Source organism: Microtus oregoni, unplaced genomic scaffold (genome assembly GCF_018167655.1).
Source record: "Microtus oregoni isolate MIOR12 unplaced genomic scaffold, Mior012 000027F_ref0000203, whole genome shotgun sequence".
In the NCBI taxonomy this organism is placed as follows: Eukaryota; Metazoa; Chordata; class Mammalia; order Rodentia; family Cricetidae; genus Microtus; species Microtus oregoni.
The window spans coordinates 15,570,209-15,592,207 of record NW_024543086.1 but is presented as its reverse complement, the minus strand read 5'-3'; the positions used below and the strand labels follow the sequence as shown (position 1 = coordinate 15,592,207).

Sequence of the window (21,999 nt, the reverse complement as noted above, 5' to 3'; positions counted from 1 at the left end):
AAGAAGCTTTGTTCTTTGTCAAGATCAGTTGGTCTTAGGTATGTGGTCTGTATCTTTGCTATATTTGCTTATTCAGTATAGGATGTTAACACATGCCACCTCCACCCCAGATAGGGTTTCTCTGTTTCGCTCTAGCCATTCTGGAACTCACTCTGTAGACCAGGCTGACCTTAAACTCATAGAGATCCAGCTGCCGCCACCACCTCCCCCTCCTTCTTTTTTTTTTTTTTTAATGTGTGTATGGATGTTTTCCTGCATGCATGTATGTTTGTGCATGCCTGGTGCCCTTGGAAGCCAGAAGAGGACATCAGATGTTCTGGAATCTGATTGCCCTGGGAAACCCAACTTTGTTCCTGTTTTTCAAAATTTTTCTCCCTATTTGTGGTCTTGTTAGAGAGTCATCGAAGTTTTGGGTGGACTTTTCTTCTCAAAGCACTTGGGATTCTGACAGAGATTGCACTGTATTTCTGACTCTGTGGTGATAACTGACAGTTTTAAGTCTTGTGATGTGGAAGCAGGGTGTCTAAATGTTTGTCTTTAATTTCTTTTAGCAACATCTTGTGGTTGTCAGGTAAAACTAGTGATAGAGACATTTGTGGATCACCACGTGGGTGCTTTGAACCACGGAGCCCTCTCTCCAGCGCCCTCTTCCCGTCTGTTTTAGTCATGTCATATGGAAGAGAGTTACCATCCCCCATCCTGTGTCTGCACTAGCTCAGGATGCTAATACACTATTGAAAGTATTGGCCTTTCTGACTTTAGCCGAAATGTTAACTTTTTCCAACAAGTGTGGTATTGGCCGTAGGGTTCTTGTAGATGTTCTTTATTAAGTTGAGGGCTTTCTTCCACAAAGTGCTTCTCATATTATGTTTTGTCCTTAAGAATTGCCTTTCAAAGGCTGCCTCTTACTATGCACCCTTCATCCCTGTCAGTTGTGACACTCTGACACCAAACTCTGATTTCATGTCTGATCCGCCAATGGCCTGTAGAAATGCAAGGAAGTACCATGCTTCTTTTAGTTTTCTGCTGATGCCCGTGCTTTCTGGTTTTGCTGAGTGCCTGGGTCTTTTTTTTTTTTTTTTTTTTTTTTTTTTCCCGAGACAGGGTTTCTCTGTAGTTTTGGAGCCTGTCCTGGAACTAGCTCTTGTAGACCAGGCTGGTTTCGAACTCACAGAGATCCACCTGCCTCTGCCTCCCAAGTGCTGGGATTAAAGGCGTGCGCCACCACGGCCCGGCTGCCTGGGTCTTGTGTTACTATTCAACAATTGCTTTACAAATTTGTTATGTATTACTTTCCTTGTATGTGTTTCTTTTTTCATCTTTCTCCTCCTATACAAGCATGCCGTTAGCGATGTTTTTGCTGTTTTATTTTGTGTTTTCTTACTCTGGTACACTGGCTGTGACTAATAAAATTTGTTTTGGTATATGAATGAGTATTCTAGCTTTGTTCTTGAGTATGGGGAAATATTTCATCTTGGGACATTAATTGTGATGTTAGGTAGATATTTATTTTTTAAAATATTTTTTTGAGATAGAGTTTTATTACATATCCTGACTGGCCTGAAACTCATTCTGTAAACCAGGTAAGCCAGAGCTCACAGAGATCCACCTGCCTCTGTCTCCGGGGTCCTAGAATTGCAGAGATGTTTTAAAAGTCTTACCTTCGTCATCCCTTATGGTCATCCATTATGAAGTACAGGTTCCCAAGCATCTTCTGGGGCTCTCAGATTAGAATCAGAGGCAATTATATTTAAAGTGTCATCTTTTAATAGTGGGTGAGTTTTGAGTATTAGGTATTCTGAACATGTCTGTTGCAACTGGTTGTTCTGTTGTCTCCTTATGAAGAGCCACGTTTTGATTACTGCTGCTTTGTTGTAAACTTTAATTTCAAAATTCTTTGAAACCCAACTTTGTTCCTTTTTTTTTTTTTTTCTGTTTGTGGTCTTGTTGGAGATTCATGAAAGTTTTAGGATGGATTTTTTTTTTTCCTTCCCAAAGCACTTGGGATTTTCACAGAGATTGCATTGATTAACTCTGCCATGATACTGACAGCTTAAGTCTTCCGATTAGATATTTGTGTCTTTAATTTCTGTTAGTAACATCTTGTGTTTGTTAGTTAATAGTAACGAGTGTATAGTTTGATTTTTATCATTTTTCTTTTTATTCTTTGCATTTATTCCTTCATTTCTTCTTCATATTCAAAAGTTTTCTTCTGGTGTCATTGCCCTTTTTGAAGAACCTTAAAGCTGGCTTCATGACTATTCCTAGAAGCTGAGTGACTGTCAGGAAGAAGGTCCTCTCTGGTCACAGGGCAGGAAATGTGAAGAGTGGGAAGTGACTGTTGATAAAGGATGCTCATAGGAAAATACTTGGGAAATTAGAGAATCAAAGTCAGCTTGCTCATCCATTTATGAAATGAAATACACCCTGGCCGGCCAGCCTCACTGAACCCAGAAGCTCCAGATTCAGAGAATGTCTGTCTCAAAAATAAATTAGCTGGGGATCATGGAAGACAGTTGACATTGACCCCTGGTCTCCACTCATGTCCACACACATGTGCACACCATACATGCAATGTTTTCAATGGATGGAGTTATTTAACTATAGTACAAATGATCACATTTATCATAACAATAAATAATGTGTTCTGTTCAAGAAAATTTGTCCATCCCAAGATCCTAAGAATGTTTTGTAGATAAATAATAATAGCTTTATTATTTATTGTTTACATTTAGATCTCTGGTGTAGATTAGTTTGTTTGAGAGAAGGCTTAGGATATTTTTAACATTGCTATGGTGTCTTAACTAAAAAGTCCATTCTCTTCCTACTGTACCTAAGGGTCAACAGTGTTTAGTCAGGTAAATTTAATATGTGGTGTCCTTCCATAAATCATTTGTGTACACGTCTGCCTGTGGAAATGTCCTTTATATTATATACTAGTTCTTGGTATTCTATGGTGTGGATCCCCTAGCTTAGTTTGTTAGATTGCTTTGATTCTCCGGGGTCCTTTATATTTCTCTGAACTTCTAAATCAGCTGAATGTGTCTGTGGTGGGAAATGGTGGGGGAGGGGGGCAGGGAGGGCGGGGGGGGGAGGGGGGCAGGGAGGGCGGGGGGGGGGGGGGAGGCTTGCCCGGAGAAACCTAATGGTACTTTGACTACCATTGTGTTGAATCCATTATCTCTTTATTCTTTTGTGTTTTTTGTTGTTTTTGAGACAGGGTTTTTATGTAGTTCTGGCGATCCTAGAACTTGTTCTGTGGGCCAGGCAGGCTGGCCTTGAACTCATAGAAAACCATTTGCCTCTCCCTCCTGAGAGCTGGAATTAAAAGTGTGCAGGCCCGGCCTATCTCTTTCTTTTTTAAGGTGAGCTTTTTGTTTGTTTTTGTTTTCTTTTTTTCTCTCCAGTTTTTGTTACTTAGCAAGTGGTAGCTATCACATAGTAAATGTAACCATCATGATATAATCTATAGTTGAGCAGTAATGTTGTAAGTACTGATTGTGATGTGCTGTGATATTTCTAGCTTTGGCAGATTTCACTGGTAGGTGTGCTTTTTATTTTCTTTTACAATGACTTTAACTCCCTCCCTCCCTCCCTCCCTCTTTCCCTCCCCCTCCCTCTTTCTCTCCCCTTCCCCTTCCCTCCTTCTTCCTTCCATCTATTTATTGTATTTGCATGATGAGATCTCCATTCAGTGTGGCCCAGACCCTTTTCATTGTTAAATTAGTATCTCCAGGGCTTAGTGGTTAAGTATACATGCTACTCTTGTGGAGGCCCCAGGTTCAGTTCTCAATACCCACATGGCAGCTTACAGCTGTCTACAGCAGCAGTTCCAGGGCTTCCAGTATCCTCTTCCGGTCTCTGAATCAGACATGCACATGGTGCACATACATACATGTAGGCAAACACTCATACAATAAAAATAAATCTTTAAAAAAAGTCTCACCAATATGTAATAGTTGGACTTGTCTTCACAATTTGTGGTAAACAGATGTTTACCTGCACTGAGAGTCAACTTCAGATTAAGAATACTAAAAAGAAACAAAAGGAAAATCCCCCCACTGTGTCTGTATCGGTTTGTGAACATATTTTTCCTGCTGTGATTATCCAGTGAACAGTACAGTGTGATGGCTTCTCTTCACACAGCATTTCATGGGCAGGATTGTGAGGAGTCTAGAGGTGACTTGAAGAGCATGTAAGTAGTTTAAGAGCAAACACTGCAATTGTCCTTCCATTTTGGTGTCTGGGAGGTTCCCAATCCTTCCATTTTGGTGTCTGGGATGTTCCCAAGATGAGGCCTGCATGAATACTGAGAGACAGCTGTGTATCTACATACTGTAATTAGTTGGTCTTTTACTTATTTCACATATTTTTAAATTACATTAAGCTAGAAAGGGAACTGTATATCATCTTATGGCTGGAAAATCAGTGGTACTGTAGGAATAGGCTAGGGAATAAGAAATACTATGAAAACAAGACCCTTATGAAGCCGTAGCTAGGCACACACTTTGGGGGATTGCCAATATACTGCCGTGACTCCGTTGACTTGTAAATAGACCCTGGTATTGCACATGTGCACACCAGAAGATATGATAGTTATTTATAAATGCTGGAAGTGGGCTGGGAGGGTTGTGATGTGGCCCAGAAGTGCATGGCTCACTGGCACTGAGAGGCCCTAGGTCATCCCCAGACACTAAGGAAGAACAAAGGAAAAGCTGGGGTGGAAGTAACTGCTTTCATGAGTGGTTTGGGGGTGGGGGGATGAATACAGAGCATCATGCAGGCAAGCACTATGCTTTTGAGCTACATCTTCAGTGGATAGTATTTAGAAACAAAATGAACAAACTGCTGTTGTATTTAAGGATTTCAGTGATAAGTAGTCAAGCAGAGGAAGCCAGGCTCAGGGAAGTTACTATCCTGGGATTCCGGGCAGAAGTGACATCACTACTCACTAGGGAGGGCCAGTGAGAGTTGGGTGTGGTGGGGCGCAGCACCTGTGCCTGACCCTCAGCCTGTCTCAGAGCACACAGAACCTGGACAAAGAAGGTAGAGAAATGTCTTGAAAACCACATTAATAACTATGAATAACATTTTGGTGTTCTTTCTGAAATTTTACTCAGTATATAAAAGCACATTTCTTCCCCTTTGTGACCTCTGCTTTCCAGAGACATAGAAAGTCGGTGTCATTCAGGAGTTTTGGTTAGTTGTCATGCTGCTTGCAATGACTGTGTTGGCTTGCTTGAAATTTGGATTTTCCCACACACCACGCCCACCCACTGCCCCCAGAGCCTTTTCTGTGAATTTATGCTTTACTCTGTGGGTTAAGTGAGTGCCTAAGGTCATTGTCTCCTCCTCGTGTTCCTCCTGCTCCTCCTGCTCCTCCTGCTGCTCCTCCTCTTCCTGCTGCTGTTCCTTCTTCCCCTCTTTTCTTCTTCAATTTTAAAAATGCTGGTTGCAGCCCATCAAATTGACTGGTGAGCTTCAGCCAGCAGCTGGAAAAGCACACAAGAGACTTATTTTTGTATGGAAAGTTTATTGAAAGTAGAATGTCTTAATGGTTCTTAACCTCATGCTTACTGCAGAATATGCAGTTTTTAAAAATAATAAATGTTTCTTTTAGATGATTCTCACATTAGGGAATTTTTGAAGTGAAATATCTTCTGTGTTGGTTGGTTGCACTTATCAGCAAAGAAACTTCACTGCTCATCTGCAAGCTGAATGAAAATGGAGAGGAGGTATTGGGAGCAGACCTGTAGTGATGTTTGTCATGACTGCAGAAAATCACATACTTGCTTTACAGCTCCTGTGCCTTTCTCCATTCCAGTCTGGGAGAAGGGTCAGCAGAGTCATGGTAGAGAAGGTGGCTGCTGCTGCTGAGCCTTTGTCACAGACTATTGCAAGTATCTAAGACATTTTTAAAAATTAGCTTTTTTTTTTAAAAAATGGAATTTTAAAAATTCTCTTATCTTTGATTGGATACATTTAATAGAGATCCAACTATCAAGCCAATGTTTCTTCCTCAGGATGAGAATTTATACTTCTTGATTAATGCTTGGAATACTGGGTAGGTTTGCTCTGAGACTGGAACCCAGGACCTGTGCATGCCAGGCAAGCACTCTACCACCCAGATGTACCCGTCCTCTTTTTACCTGTAGTTTGGAGACATGTGGTCTGGCTGCATTGTCTATGGTGGCTTCAGAACTCACCCTGTAGTCTCAGCTGGCTTCAGACTCAGTGTCTTCTTGTCTTGGCCTCACAGGAAGGTGGATTTGCAGCCCTTCCACAGGGGTCCTGTGAAGAATGGTGTTTCTGAAGGCCATATCCTCAGTGCCAGGAGTTTCCACCTTTGGAAGAAAAGGTGTCTTCCAAACAAGATTGGGATCTTCCTCCAGCTTTAGCAGCTGTGTGTGGCCTGTTGCTGAGGGGCACTCATGCATGTAGAAAGAGGCTGACACTTACTGATATGTTACATCAGGCAGAATGTGTAATATTTCTGAGTCATGGTTCTCTCCATTGGTAGAATAGAATTTATGTACTGTCATATAGGGTTATTGTAAGGAATAGAGGCAATTCATATAAAGTTTTAAAAGTTTCAAGGCCTGACTGTTTTGGGAAGTCATTAAATGGTAATGTTTTTGGCCAGAGCAATGGTTTAATGGGTAAAACCCATTAAAAAAACAAAAACAAAAACAAAAAAGCTTGATGAGCTGATTGATTTCTGGGACCTACGTGGTAGATCGAGGGAGAGAACCCGCTGCAGATTGCACTCTGCCTTCCACATGTGGGCATGGCACTTGCACAGGTATAATTTTAAAAATGGCAACTGTTGTTATTACTACCCTTGGAAGAACTGTTGGATAGGGTGTGTGATGTCGTTTTTAATGTAATTGAATATTATTTGCAGAAGATACCAACAATTAGATTCTAGTGGCATTTGGCGGAGTCTTGCATGTTGGGTTGGGTACATTGTGGTGGTATTAGGCATCTTTCCTTAGGTTCCCGTTGCCACATAGCCACACCATTTTGCCATAGCAATGAGGTTTAAACAGACACAAATCAGAATTACTCAAAGAACTTACAAAAGTTTTGTTAGAGCACATGGCCTTTAGTGAGAACTCTTGTTATTAGATTCTCAAGTAACTGATTGGATGGTGGTAAGCAGGACTTAGCCCAGAGAGGTGTCTGTAATCTCCTCACGCTCCACAAAGAGCTAGGGCAGTGCTGCAGTCAAGCTGTATGTGAAGACCCTCACATGCTGTCCCTGGGGCCGAGCAGAGGAGCTGCAGTGTTTCCTGAAGGCCAGTGCACAGCACACACTCCTAGGGCAGTGCCTTTTAAGTGGCAGGGTGATTTTGCCCTCCCCTTCTCTGAACAAGTGGCAATCTGGAGACAATTTTGATGGTTACATTGCCATGCTTCAGGCACAGGTAGAGGCCTGGGATGCCTCTTAATTTCTATAATGCAGCTGCCATAAAAGAAAAAAAAAGAAATTTTTTGTTCCTAAATACCAGTAGTTCCCAGACCAACCGCCCCAGAGTCTAGCTGCTGTATTCCTGAGTGGATTGTTTGATTGTGGGTTCAGAATAGGAGGGTCTAAATGTTTGCTTATTTGCATATTGTGCTACTGGGAGATACATGCAAAAGACAAGAAGTGATTACAAACAGGCAGATGAGGGAGCCAGGCGGGTGTTCAACCTCTCAGATTGGCTGAGCCCGTGCTTTCACCTGAGATTTGGATGTAACTAACCTTGATTCCACCTGAATCCTGAACCTGTGGGTGCTTGCCTGTTGCTTTTAAGAAGTAAAACTCAGTGAAACAAAAAAGTGTTTGTGTATGTGGGGAGGTGCCTGTTGTGCCTGCATGGCACTAGCAACTTCTCTCTTTTTTTTTTTTAAATTTTATTTTTACTTTATGTGTACTGTTGTGTGTCTGTCTGTTTGAGGGTGTCAAATCTTGGAGTCACAATAGTTATTAGCTGCCACGTGGGCACTGGGAATTGAACCTGAGTTCTTAGAAGATCAACCAGGGCTCCCAATCGCTGATCCATCTCTCCAGCCCACAAAAGGCTCTCTTAAGAGAAGTTCCCATGGTTGCCGTCGTCACTTACCCCACACAGCAGATTGGAGAAGTGCTTCTGCTTGTGGTTGTTGGGGAGGCCCTTTTCTTTGCACCAGAGCTGTATGTTGAAGTGGGAAGACTAGGACTCCTGCATAGTCAGTCCAGTGTTGTGGATACATGCTGAGCTCTTGCTCCTGGGGGCTGCTCGGCTCTAACTAGCTTGAGGGAAGCAGCACGAAACAGACTTGGTTTGACTTAGCATTAGAATGCCTTACAGATTGTATGGTAGTCTGGTTGCTTACTGGAATGTGCTCAAACAAGTGATTGTGTGTGTTCATGTGCATAGGCAGCCTTTCTCAAACTTAGAGCCCAGGTCCTGTTTTCTCTCAGCATCTCTCATGCCTTGTAGGATTAAATACTGTTTGGAAGTGATTCACTGGGACTGTGGTCCAGTGCTCAGGTGCTTCCTAGCAAAACAAGAGCCTGAGTTTGAGCTGTAGAGGGGAAAGGTCATGAAACCCAGTCTCATCAGCCTAGCTTGAGTGCTGTCCTCTGTTGGTTGCTTTTCTCAAGAATCTGTAAGAGAAAGCTGAGAAATCTGCAAGAGAAATATGTAGGAGGGGAAACTTATTATTGAAGTGTAATCGGTTAGCCTCGGTAGTCCAGCCTGAAGAGAATCGTTGGCATTTCTTCAGAAGAGCTGTCTTCTTCTCAGCTGTACTAATAATGTTTTCCCTATTTGAAATAGATGAATTAAAATTTCTTGCTGTAATGATGGCTGTTAACTAGTGTAGTCTGCAGAACTCCTGAAGGGTTTGCTTCTTCCTTCATTGAAGAAAAACATCATGGTGTGTCTTAGTTAGGGTTTGATTGCTCTGAAGAGACACCATGACCACAGCAACTCTTATAAAGGAAAACATTTAATTTACAGTTCAGAAGTTTAGTCCATTATCATCATAGTGGAACATGGCGGTGGTGTGCAGGCAGACATGGTGCTGGAGAAGGAGCTGAGAGTTCTTTTTTTTTTTTTCTTTTTAAGATTTATTTATTCTGTATACAGTGTTCTGTCTGCATGTATGCCTGCACACCAGAGGAGGGCGCCAGACCTCATTACAGATGATTGTGAGCCACTACCATGTGGGTACTGGGAATTGAACTCCGGATTTCTGGAAGAGCAGCCAGTGCTCTTAACCTCTGGGCCTTCTCTCCAACCCCAGTGCTGAGAGTTCTGCATCTTGATCTGCTTTCAGCAGGTGATGTCAGCCACTAGGTCTGACTTGAGCTTTTGAAACCTCCAACAAGGCCACACCTCTTAATAGTGCTATTGTCTATGGGCCTGTGGGAGCCAATTCATTCAAATCTGCTTAGGTCAGAACCACTCTTTGTAACTGCCATACTCAGGCAGTAAGGAACCAAGACACTGAATTCCAGAAAGTTTAAGCTTAGAATATATACAGGCCTTATGAATTATGAGGAGCCTGGCTCTCTTCCACTTCCCATCTGCTCCATGTTCTTCTTGTGCTTCCAACCATGCTTCTGTCTCCTTGCCTTTTTGTTTGTTTTTTTCGAGACAGCGCTTCTCTGCTTAGCCCTGTCTATGCTGGAAACTCACTCTGTAGACCATGCTGACTTTGAGCTCATAGAGATCCCCTGCCTCTGCCTTGTCCCGTTGCCTGGCATCTCCTTGCCATTCCTGTCTGCTGCCATGACCTATCTATCACTTTGTAATACTCAGGGATGAGGTACTGAGTCACATTCTCATTTTGCCGTCTCCAAGGCTGTTTCAGGCAGCCGTGAACCACAGTGACGTGGAGAGACCTTCATAAGCACAGCATTTGTTCTCCTTCTGCTTCAGGATTGTCCTCTATTGCTACTGGGGATGGACTGCCTGCCCCTTCCTCTCCCTACCCTCTTTCTCTTGTCACTGGCCTTGACATTCTCCCTCCCTAGTCATTCTACTGCCCAGGTTACTGAAGCTGTAAACACACTTTAAGGTAACCTTGGGAAACCAGCAGCCTCAGCGCTGGGAAGGGGGGTGATGAAGGTGGAGCTTCATCATCAGAACAGCACTGGTGCTCTCACTGTATCCTGGGGCTCTGTGTGATGAATGACTTTCCTTTCCAAGGCTTCCACACTGAGTGACCACGTCAACATTCTAACTTACTTTGGCTCTCCTACTGTGCCACTAAGGTAGAAAGCAGGGATTCTTGCTCAGTGGCGACTCCAGTTGACTGTTGGGGGTTTCCCATTGATCTGTTGGGCAGTTACTCTGTGGGCATCGCCCAAACATTTCAGGACTTAAGAGATAAAGGGAAAAGTAAGGAGCGTCTGAGAAAGAAGCTCACACCTGAAGATGTAAACAGATCTCATAATGTTGGTAACGTTAATAGATCTATAATGAACCTTCCAGAAAACAGTAGTTAAGTAGTTAAGTGCTCCTATCTTAAGAGTCCTAGGTTTGGGAAGGAACCTTGGAAAGCTAGCCCCAGGCCGCTTGTGAGCTGTCCCTCCTTTTAACACAACCCTCCCACTTCCCCTTCTCATTAAGGCTCCATTTAGCGTTAGGTAGGAACTTCAAGAGAGAAAACCCAATCATGTATAATCTCCAATTAATGGGCATCTGTTGAGCCACTAGGTCACCAAAAGGGATAATTACACAGTGCTTCTTTGTGTAGTAAATACATAAATGGGGAAAAATGTGTTCTGAAGGAAGGCAAGCCAGATTGTTAGTGACTAACAGCATCCTTTTGAGGGAGAACATTGGGGCACCCCTGTATGCTATGGAGCTATGGAGGGAGGGGGAGAGGGTACTTGGAGGGCCTTGTCACTTGTAATTCTAGTGGATGGAATGCATTACTAAACAGTAGCATTCCAGGAGACATTGCATGCAACCATTGGGAACTTGTGAGGCACTAAATTTCCTGCCACAAAGCCAAAAATGATGACGATGAAGGTGTACCTCAACCCTACCCCACAACTGAGCTGGTTCCCAGTCATGCCCAGCCTCCATTAGTGAAGACTGTATGCTTACTGTTGATTTATGAAAGCTGAATAGCTTGACCCAGAATGACATATGTTAGCCATAAACCAGAGTTTGCGTTCATCTACTCTAGTTTGAGATCTCAAAGTTTATGTCTTGTAGTCACTTAGGTCTTGTAGAACTCGGCATAATTCAAATAACCTGTTTTTCCCCCTTTAGAACACTTCAGTTATGGAAGATCAAAATGAAGATGAGTCCCCAAAGAAAAGTGCTCTTTGGCAGGTAGGCATGATAAGCTAGCAGATTACTGTAGATAAACTCTGCCCATGCTCGTGTCCTCACTGAGACCAGGGCCCAGCCTCTGCTTTGTGCAGGCAGGGTTGCTAGATTCAGAAGCCACCTACTTGCCCATCCTTTCCTCAGGGAAAGGTCCTTACTAGTAGTAAATAACTTTGGAGTTTTCTGAAAGATTCCAGAAGGGCAGTATCCTAAAATACTGGCTCTTTGGCTCAAGATAGACCACGTGGAAATTCTCCACCCGGGAATGGTGGAAGCTTTTAGTTTAGAGCCAAGGGCAAACCGGTCAGAAGGGCTGCTTTTTTCGGTTCGCACCCCTCCCCCACCCCTACTCTGCTCTTCCTGTAGGGTACTTTTTCTTTCATTTCAGTCTCTTGTGGATCTCTTCTTTTTTCTTCCAACCTCCCAGGATTTGTGGTGGGAGTCTGGGGACATGCAGACCTTTATGTTTTTACTAAGGATTCTGATGAACATTTTCTTGTGAGGACATGAGCAAAGGCATGTATAGAACAAACAACAAAGCAAAACAAAAAGTTACCTGGGCTCTTTAGTTAGAAACTACAGAGGTAGGTTAGTTAGCTAGAATAATATACACACAAATTTAAAAGGAAGTGAAACAAGGTAAAATAATGCCAGCACGGTTTGTCTGAGTCCACCAGGGAGCTGGAAGGAAAAGCTGAGAATGTGTATGTATCCTGTTTGTGTTTATTTGAGCATCAAGTGTAAAGGGAACATGCTTGACCTTCTTCCACATCTGCATGGCCATAGTTCTCTTCACTGTTGACCTTCAGTTTGCAGTGACTCCCAAGTCTTTAGCATCCAGGTTTCTTCATCTGTCTCTAGTCAGTTACTCGGTAGGAAACCCGATGGTAAATGAAACAACAATCCTTTTGCCTATCAAATGAGAAAATAGGTGTGAAAATACTGTGTGAGTTAGGAAGCAAGACAAATGCAGGCTGTTGCCATAATTGTGTTTGAGCTGTAGTGAAAGCAGATGTTCTGGGAAATGGTCACCTAGATGTTGAGTAGAGAAGGAAAGGGCACATGAAGTCTGTAGGACTCCACAGTTGGCATCCTACACACACGCAACCTTGTTCTTAGTGTGCTCCCCTTTCCACAGATGATCGCGTTCATAACACTGTAAAACGCAGCTTCCTTTGTTCCTTCCCATCGTTCAAAAGCTGTCTCTCCTTAGTGCAGCCTTACTTTACTTAAAGCGGAATTGTAGTGGCCACACTGTAACCGTTCCGTGTAGATGGCGTGCTGTAATTTGCATTACCAATTGCTTGCAGTTAGGCAGTCACTTATATTTTTTCCTGTTATAACATTATGATAACTGCTATGCTTAAAATAACAGACATCTCGAGTAGGTTAGATGGGAATGTCTTTCAACAAGCAAAACTTTTAAATGCCTGTTCAATGCTGCCCTCTGGTGGTAACAGGTGAATTAACAATTGAATTATTCTTGCTCCCCGGATTGGAGATGGCCTGGAGAGTTAGTTGGAGATGAATGGTTAAAGTAAATTAAGTGGAAGATAAATGCTTTCAGACCTTAACTCTAAATATAGACACAAAAACTTACTTGAGATACAAAGCTGAAAAGTTTTTGTTTGTTTGTTTGTTTGTTTTGGGGGGGGGGGGTCAAGGAAGGCCAGAAGTTTCCATTGAATATTTAGAAGCTGTCTTTCTTCAATGAGTTTAGTCTAGTTTAATTAGGGAACATACCAGTAATAAAAACTCTTCATTCCACATAAGATATTGGAAACAAGTTTATAATGGAATTAATGAACATTTGTAATTTATCTCTACAGGTCTGAATATCCTATTAGTATATATGAGTAGACAGGCATCAGAGGAACAATGGACAAATGACTGGGCAAGTGTATAACAAAAGCATTGATGTGGTTGGGTGTTGGTGGTGCATACCTTTAAGCCCAGCACTCTCGAGGCAGAGGCAGGTGGATCTTTGAGTTTGCAGCCAGTCTGGTCTACAGAACGAGTTCCAGGACAGCCAAGGCTACACAGAGAAACCCGGCCTTGAAAAACAAAATAGAACAGAACAAAACAAACCCCTGATGTGATTGTTTTAAAATAGAAGGTGATATTCTTCCTAGCATTAGTAGTTTTGTGGCTTTGAGTCGAGGGATGTAGACTAAATTGTTGTGGTGTGCAGGATGTGTCTGGTTGCACATAGTGTGAGTATGCAGATGTGTCTGCACATTGAGTGTCTTCTGTTATTCTCAGCCTTACCCTTGAGCTGGGGTCTCCTGCTGAACTGGAAACTTGCATTTTCATCTCTCCTGGCTAGCCACCGCGCTCTGGCACCTGCTTGTCCACATGCCTTCATGCTAGTGTTACAGACATGTGCAACCATGCCTGGAGTTTTAGTGGATGCTGAAGATTTGAACTCAGGGCCTCATGCTTGCACAGCAAGTGCTTTTACTTGCTGAGTCATCTTCTCAGCCTCTAGATTGTTGGATACTATCATCCAGAAGTGATATTATGGCTTTTTTCTTTTTCCTTTCTCTAAGGCAGGAGTACTAGAATTGAACCCTCCCTAGTACTTTATCCAGAGTCCTATGGTTTCAATTAAAAATTTTAAGTTAATTAATTTAATTAACAGATACACATGTTATAGTACAATATGGAAGCCACAGAACAACTTTCTGGAGTCGGTGATCTCTTTCTGTTAAGCGGGTTCCTGAGCTATTTCGTTGGCCATCAGATTAGATGATGCTGCTATGCAGGGACAGGTAGATGGAACTGATGGGAAAGACATTGCTGTAAGGAGCGCATTGATCATATAGGAACCACCCAGAATGAACACTTTTCCGGGTATACAGGAGTTACTTTGGACTGTTTTCTGAGGAGTAGGACAAAAGAAAGAATGGAAAGCCTAAACTGTTTGGCCAATATTTATTAGTCATGGGAGCTAATAAAGAGGGGGTCAACTATTAGGAGAAAATGGAACATTGTAGATGGACTTATTTTCATGTTCCTTCTTCTATTGAAATAAACTGGGGTTCTCGATGTGTTCCTCAAGTTCAGTCTGGTCTAGTGGACTCTGCAGCACTAGGAACTTGCTAAAGATAACAGTTTCTAGGGCTCTCATCCAGATAGACAGATAGAGTCTGTGTTGATAGGCTCCAGCTGCTAATACCTGGAGAATTGTTAGCATTACTGTACAGTAGCCAGCCAGCCCTGCTCCAATTGTAATCATACTTGCCTGTGGTCAGCTGTAGTCTAAACATAATAAGTGAGCTGGGCAGTAGTGGTGCACATCTTTAATCCCAGCACTCTGGAGGCAGAGACAGGCGGATCTCTGTGAGTTCGAGGCCAGCCTGATCTACAGAGCTAGTTCCAGAACAGGTTCCAAAGCTACAGAGAAACCTGTGGGGGGAGGCATTAAATGAAAAATTTCAGAAGTGTAGGGGGAGAAGGTATGTGCATATTCACATAACATCATAGCATATTGTTTTAAGTATTCTATTGTCAATAATCTTTTATGCATGATTTATAAGCTCAGCTTTATCATATATATATGTACATATATATATATATATATATATATGTGGAATCATGTAGCATTTAATATTATCCATGGGTTTAGGCATTTAGCTGAGGTCTTGGAAAATAACTTGAGTATAAGAGTGACATTAGCTTTTAATTTTGAAGAAGTGAGACAGACTACTACTAGCCAACCAGATGCCACCTTGTCAAGTTGGGCAGTTAGTTCCTCTAAGATGATCCTTTCCAAAATGACTTACCTAATGATGGGATGGTGTTGTGGAATTGCATTGGGGAATGGTGAGCTTACACACCAGTCAGCTTTGGAAACAGCTGCAACTTCAGCAATTACTGTGGTCATTAATTTGAGGATATGCATAGGCCCTGGCTGCGTTTTAATTATGAAATGAAGAAATAAATTAACAGAGAAATTGGTTTAGGTTAAAACTGGCATTTTAAGGTTAAATCCATAGGACAAAAAGTATTTCTAATGAAATTGGTGAAAAGCCTTTCTAGCTAATTATTGTTTCTTTGTTTTTCCAAAACAGATAAGTAACGGAACGTCATCTGTGATTGTCTCCAGAAAGAGGCCGTCAGAGGGGAACTACCAGAAAGAAAAGGACTTGTGTATTAAGTACTTTGACCAGTGGTCTGAATCGGATCAGGTGGAATTTGTGGAGCATCTTATCTCACGAATGTGTCATTATCAGCATGGACATATTAACTCCTACCTGAAGCCCATGTTGCAGCGGGACTTTATCACCGCCTTACCAGGTAATCATGGTTGGCCTGACAGTTGCTGGGCAGTGCAGGATGCCCAGTCCTTGAGCCTGGGAAGAGCTGAGTGGATGTGTGTGGCTACCCTGTGACCAGCGTTTCTGGGGACATTCACTGTGTTGTGGTTAGATTTTAATTCTTCCTCAAGTACCATATATTAAAATCCAGTAGATGTATTTCTAAGAATTCAGGCTGTTCCTGTGATTGATCACATGACAGTGTTATTGCTTCTTTTAGTTGCTTTTTGTTCTTAAAGATACACTTTTTAGGGCTGGAGGGATGGCTCAGAGGTTAAGAGCACTGACTGTTCTTCCGGAGGTCCTGAGTTCAGTTCTCAGCAACCTACATGGTGGTTCACAACTATCTGTAATGAGACCTGGTACCCTTTTCTGGCCTGAAGGCATATACACAGACAGAACACTGTATACATAATAAATAAATAAATCTTTTTTTTTTAAAAAAAGATACACTTTTTATTTTGATATGTATACAGTTTCTACTTTACCTTTACATGTAATTTAAAAAAATGTATGGAGCTGGCATGGTAACTCATGCCTGCTTTTCCCAGCACCCTTTAAGCTAAGATAGGAGGATTATTTGAGGCCAGCTAGGGAGATGCAGACAAAGACACATAGGTACATGTGCTCACACACACCTCTGCTTTCCCTTCTGTCTGCATCTTGGCAAGCCTCACAGCTGATGCTGTTCTCCTGTGTCTGAGGGATGCCTTAGGAAATGGCTCAGAATCGAGGAAATGATAGTGTGTCTTTGTTATGTTTCTCTTTATCCCCGCACCCCCTTGGTTTTTTGAGGCAGGGTTTCTCTATAGCTTTGGAGCCTGTCCTGGAACTCATTCTGTAGACCAGGCTGGCCCCGAACGCACAGAGATCCGCCTGTCACTGCCCCCCGAGTGCTGTGATTAAAGGTGTGCGCCACTTTCTTTTTCTCTTTTTTGTTTAGATTTATTTATTTTATGTGTATGAGTGTTTGTATAATGTGTTAACCACGTGTGTGTCTTGTGCCCATAGAGGTCAGCAGAGTGTCGGGTATCCTGGGACTGGAGTTCAAGGTGGTTGTGAGCCACTGCGTGGGTGCTGGGATCTTAGCCTGAGTCCTGTTAAAGAGAAGCAAGTACTTTTAACTGCTGGGCCATCTTTCCAGCTGTGTTGCATTTCTTGAAACTTGCTTCTCTATCCACTCCTTATTGCCACCCCACCACCCTCACTCATGTGTGTATTCTCATAGGTACATTTTTCTGGCTAAGTTTTATTTTATTTATTTATTTTTATTTTTTTAGAAAAGGGCTTTGTATTTATAACAGTTTTAGTTTTGAACAAAATTCAATGAAAAGTACAGAGCTCTTGTGTTCCTGCCTGTGCCTTCCACAGGGACACCCTCCTGAACTGTCAGTGCATTTATGTTCATGGGTGAACACAGTCATATTAGACCTTAGGATTCACTGTTGGAGTCCATCTAATGGGTCTGGGTAATAGGTAAACCTGTATCCACAGTCTCATTTAAGGTAGGTTCATTCTGCTTTGGCTTTTAACAACTTTTTCCTTTCTAATTTTGAAATGTTTCATCTTCAATTTGGCTAGGTAAGATGCAGAGCTCTGACTCCTGAAGGGAATACTGGCTCTTCTTTGATACAGTGTAGTGTCCTTATTGTCACCATGCCAGTTCAGGCCTTGGGACCCCCACCATGGCCCAGTGCTACTGTGCCAACCGTGCCTCAGGGAGCAGCAGGCTCTCAGCTCTCAGTGCTTTCACAGCACATGGGACCCAGCTGTACTCCTGGGCCTGGAGCTTGGGCTTCAAAGTGACGGAGAAACTTCTGACTTCTCTGTGCTCTTCAGAATTTCAGTTTATTGGGAATGTAAAGAATGTTTGAGAGTTAGCTGAGGAAGGCTGGACTCTGCTGGTTTTTGATGCCAGAATGTTGTTGTGTCTCCTATTAGTTGTTTTCCATTAGTGTCTTTAGAAAAGCAAATAGGAACCTTTTCCATCCAGAATTTCAGCCTTTATTTGCTTAGTTCAATTTCTCATTAGGCAGATTAGAATGACAAGGATCAGAAGAATAGGGTGAAATGCCTTTGGGTCACGTGGCTTGTTTGCCACGTGCTGTTGTAAAATGATAGTGGACAGGCATTGGTTCAGAGTTAGCAGAAAGGATAAAATCACTCAGTTAAGATCCTCTAGGAAATCCTTACCTTAGCCCCGAGTATTAAATAGATGGTTCATAACTGTCTTAGTTTGCTAGCTATTGCTATGCTCAAAAGCAACTTGGAAAGGAAAGGGTTGATTTCAGCTCACAATCCTCCATTAAGGGCAGTCGGGGCAGGAACTGAAGCAGAGACCAGGAAGGAAGGCTGATAACTGGCTCGCTCTCCTGGCAGGTGTTTGCTTTCTGTAGAACTCCAGCCAGTGTCAGATTGACAAAAACCCAGTTCAGAAAATTCTCTTATAATTGTGGAGGGTGGGGGGAGGGGCCTTTCTCTGTGAGAGACAGAATGGTATAGGTGAATGGATTCGTGTGTGTACCTCCTCTCTATGTAGCACACAGCATTTTTGCCGCCGGAACTCCAGAACCTTGGTCATTGAGCTGCTCCAGGAAGGGTCAGGGAAGCCTTTCAGTTGATGATTGAATTATTCCTCTTCGGTGACTGCAGACTAATGAGGCCAAGCTTCATTCTCTCAAGCAAATCTGTTTGTTGTTTGTTTGTTCTGTTGTTTTGGTTTTATTTTCTTTCCTCTCTTTTGCTTTCCAAATAGTTAGATGTGGATGATTGCCCCTTATGGTCACAGAATAGCCACAAGGTGGCACTGTTGAAGTTCCCCTGATAGTTTCAAGAGGTTCCTCTGGGGAGTGCACGCACAGCCTTGGAGAAGAGGCAGAACAGATGAACATGTGTTATGTATATAAATATGGTTAGTATAATTGCATACAATTCAGTTTTCATTACAGCGAATTTTAAGGCATTGTCCATATCTCTATTAAAGTGGAATTTTGTGGTATAGAATGTTACATGAAATGAATGGACTGTTGGCTGGGACATGGAAATATTTCTGTTAAAATGCTATTTGTTTTAACAGGATTTTATCTGAACATATATACATATGTCAGTGTATTTCATACTTGAGAATCTAATAGCCGGGAACAAGTTGATTGTGTTTGTGACTAGTAGACTCATATTCAACCTGGCATATACTAGACCTATGCTGGGAAGATAGGTCTGTGTGTGCTTATGTAGGTTTAATAAGATGCAGAACAACTTTTAATCATTCCACTAGTTCAGTGTTCAGTCTTTTCAGTAAGTACCTTGAGTTTGAATTTTTACTGTTAAGATTGACAATCACTTTAAAGTTTGATTGTGAAAAACAGTTAAAAAATTGTCTATAGTTTTGGCTTTTTTAAATGCTTACTGTGAACATTGTACCTGTCAGTATAGGAAAAATGGAAAATGTTTGTGGTTTCTGGCTCCTTTTGGTTCAGTGGAAAAAGTGATAATTATGATACGCTTTTCTAAAATCATGGTAAATGTTTAGTCTGCAATGTCAATTTCTGCAGGCCGAGTTTGTGGTTTGTAAGAACTGTTGTTAAAGGAAAATTTATACATTTAAAATAGAGGCAGATTGTACTTCAAAGGGGATGATAAGTCTTGCTGATCAATTTGGTGAAGTATCTGTGCAATCAAAAATGTTGGAACACTTAACTTCCTGACCATGGCTTATTCATTTGTCTAGCCCCCAAGTAAGGACAGAAAGCCATTATAGACTGTAAATGTGATAGACTAGATCAAAGGTCACAGTAGATGGGCAGAAATGAGCTAAGACTTTGGGCTGGATGCAAGGCCAGAGACCCAGCATCACAGAGTGTGAGCGTGGAGTTAGATAGCCCCTAGGGTTCACACCGCACTTTCTACACCTCATCTCATCTGTGTGGGGAGAGGATTAAAGACAGCGTGTGTGTCGTGTGCCTTGCACCTGGTGGGTGCTCCATGGAGGTGTTTCCACTGTCGTTTGGTTTTCTGGATAGTGTCATGGGAAGCCCTTGGATTTGTGACCTGTGCTTCTTTTTCTGCTTTTATAGCCCTTAGAGCTCCATATTACCAGGAAAGGCATCCACACATTGGTTGTAGGTGGTTGTCTTGTTTTAAAAGGTTTCTAACTTCAGATTTTATAACCAGAGCTGTGACTAGGGAGGCAAGGAGCAGTAGAGCTGGAGAGGAACGGACGTTTCTTTACAGCTGTCCTTTGAAAGGTTTCTAAAGTAATGGAAGTTTTTGTATGGTCTAAGCATGTTAAACCTGCCCTCATCAATGGCATTGAACTGACATCACACATTTGAAGTTCATTTTGATATGGTGATTTTTACACATTGAACATTGAAATCGGCACCTTTTAATTGTTTGAGTTTATTGCTGACGTTTTCCCAGATTCTCACGTGGCGCCTGTAATTAGCATCAGCAGCACTTCCAGAATTGTGCGTGCAGTGTCAGGCTGCATTCAGAGGCAGTGCTGTGTCCTCATATTGCCTCAGGAGGGGAGGAGGGGCCTCACTCAGCATGATAGAGTAATAAGAGCCAGGCACACTGTTTAGAAAAGTACTTAGTTTAACACCCCAAAGCACTTCATTCACCCTGACTAAAAGATTGCCTTGTGTTCAGTGACCTCCTTTTCCTTAGTGGACTTGAAACCAGAAAGTTCCAAGATTTGTATGACTCCTCAGGATGACTTCTGAAGAATCTTCTATTTAGTGGCTCAAGGTGCCCCAATAGAGTATTTGATTCTTATTCCTCTCAAACCATTTCAGGAATATGGGGCTTATACTAATAGAATGGAAACTGTAGCTGTGTTTTCTTTGCAGACTAAGACCATGGTAGCCTCCTTGAACATCCGAATCAGCTAAGGAGATGGGAGGGGGCAACTGAGGACATTATTGAGTATCTGTTATCTCTCTGGCCCTTTATGTCTCTTATGTTATTAGACTTCCCATTGGACTAGAGAGATTCCTTCCCTGTAAACTGGGTATTTAGAGTGCTTCTTTGGAGAGTTACTTTGCAGATTATATGTGCTAACTCCTTTCATTACTCAAGATCATTCCTCTGTTATGACTAATGATATCCAAAAAGAATAATAGATTTTCTTATGGCCATTCACATAGCAGTTGACTGAAACAAAATGTAAACCAGGGTATGTGGTTAACAGTGTTACATTTCCGTAAAACTAAAGCATGCTGACTCCTTTAAGGATGATATGAATTTAAAGTAGCAACCAAAAGAAAGGAGCCTAACCTTAGGTGTCGCTAGGATGGTGTTTAAATGAGCTCATGATATTTGAAAGAGGAAATATGTAAGGGATTTATGTATGCAAAAATTGACTTACTGGTGGCTTAGTTGTGAGGAATCAGTGAGGAGGAGAGATCCAAGGCTGCATGGGTACCCTTGCTATAAACCAGCAGTCTCTAAATTGTCAGCATTAGGTGGCACTTCCAGGAGTATGGACCCCTAGGCTGCCTTCTCCAGAGGCTGATTCAGTAGAAAGTCTGAGGGATCTGTTTTTGTTACTGTGCCTTTGAAAATCAGTGACCCTAACTGTTTCTAATCTAACACATGGCTTTAGCATCTTTAGCATGGTTGCAGAGTCTGGTTTATTAGTAAATTGGAAGTTTGGGTGCTGTTCTGGTTCTTCACAAGTGATGGGAGCCATTGAGACCTGGAGAGCCAGCTTTCTAATGCCTGCTCGCCTTGCTGTTGGTTTCATCTCTCCAAGAATAGAGGATTTGAAAGGAGAATTGTTTTGGACATGTTTATAACCAATTAGGAGGATCTAGTTAGTGATGTGGGGGTCATGTAAAGTGGACTGATAATATCCTGTGTAGGGCTAGAAAAGGAAGTTCAGTGAGCCCCCAGAGTTAGAGAAATCCAAAGAAGAGCTAAGTGAGTTTTCTCATGGCTAGAGAAATGTGATTAAACATGATTTTAATGATTCTCGTTAGGATAAGTATAGATTTCAGTTTATGACAGCTGAGAGATTCTGGAATTTAAACCCATAGTTTTCCCTATGATGGGGAAAGAGGTGTGCCTGTGACTACACAGATGTAGGGGAGGACGCGAGCACGCCGGTTCCCAGGTGTTTGAGCTTTGGAGAATGGTATCAATAACACTGACCTTCACATCATGTCAGATTATACAGAGAGAATTGAAGACAAAGTATCCAATCACCTGGAGGGAAGTTACAACAAAAGAAGGGTACTGTGCTTACTTGATGGCATAATGGTAATAGAAAAGGCTGGTTTTCACTCTTATTTAACTTAGTTCTTTTCCTTAAGCAATAAAGGAAAGAAAAATTGTGACCAAGCAAAACATGAATATATTTA

General features: G+C 42.1%; 1 protein-coding gene across 6 annotated transcripts in view; it reads left to right on the top strand.

Annotated features, from left to right (window-relative positions):
• Nucleotides 1-21,999, top strand: part of Fbxw11 (F-box and WD repeat domain containing 11) — a 103,987-nt gene that overhangs the window by 55,916 nt on the left and 26,072 nt on the right. For 3 of the 6 annotated variants that reach the window (XM_041675994.1, XM_041675992.1, XM_041675996.1), the window contains 2 exons: nucleotides 11,259-11,321; nucleotides 15,392-15,617. In XM_041675994.1, coding sequence (XP_041531928.1) covers nucleotides 11,259-11,321; nucleotides 15,392-15,617 — 289 coding nt within the window. The remainder of the gene's footprint in view (nucleotides 1-11,258; nucleotides 11,322-15,391; nucleotides 15,618-21,999) is intronic. The other 3 variants (XM_041675995.1, XM_041675993.1, XM_041675997.1) reach the window with 1 other exon arrangement.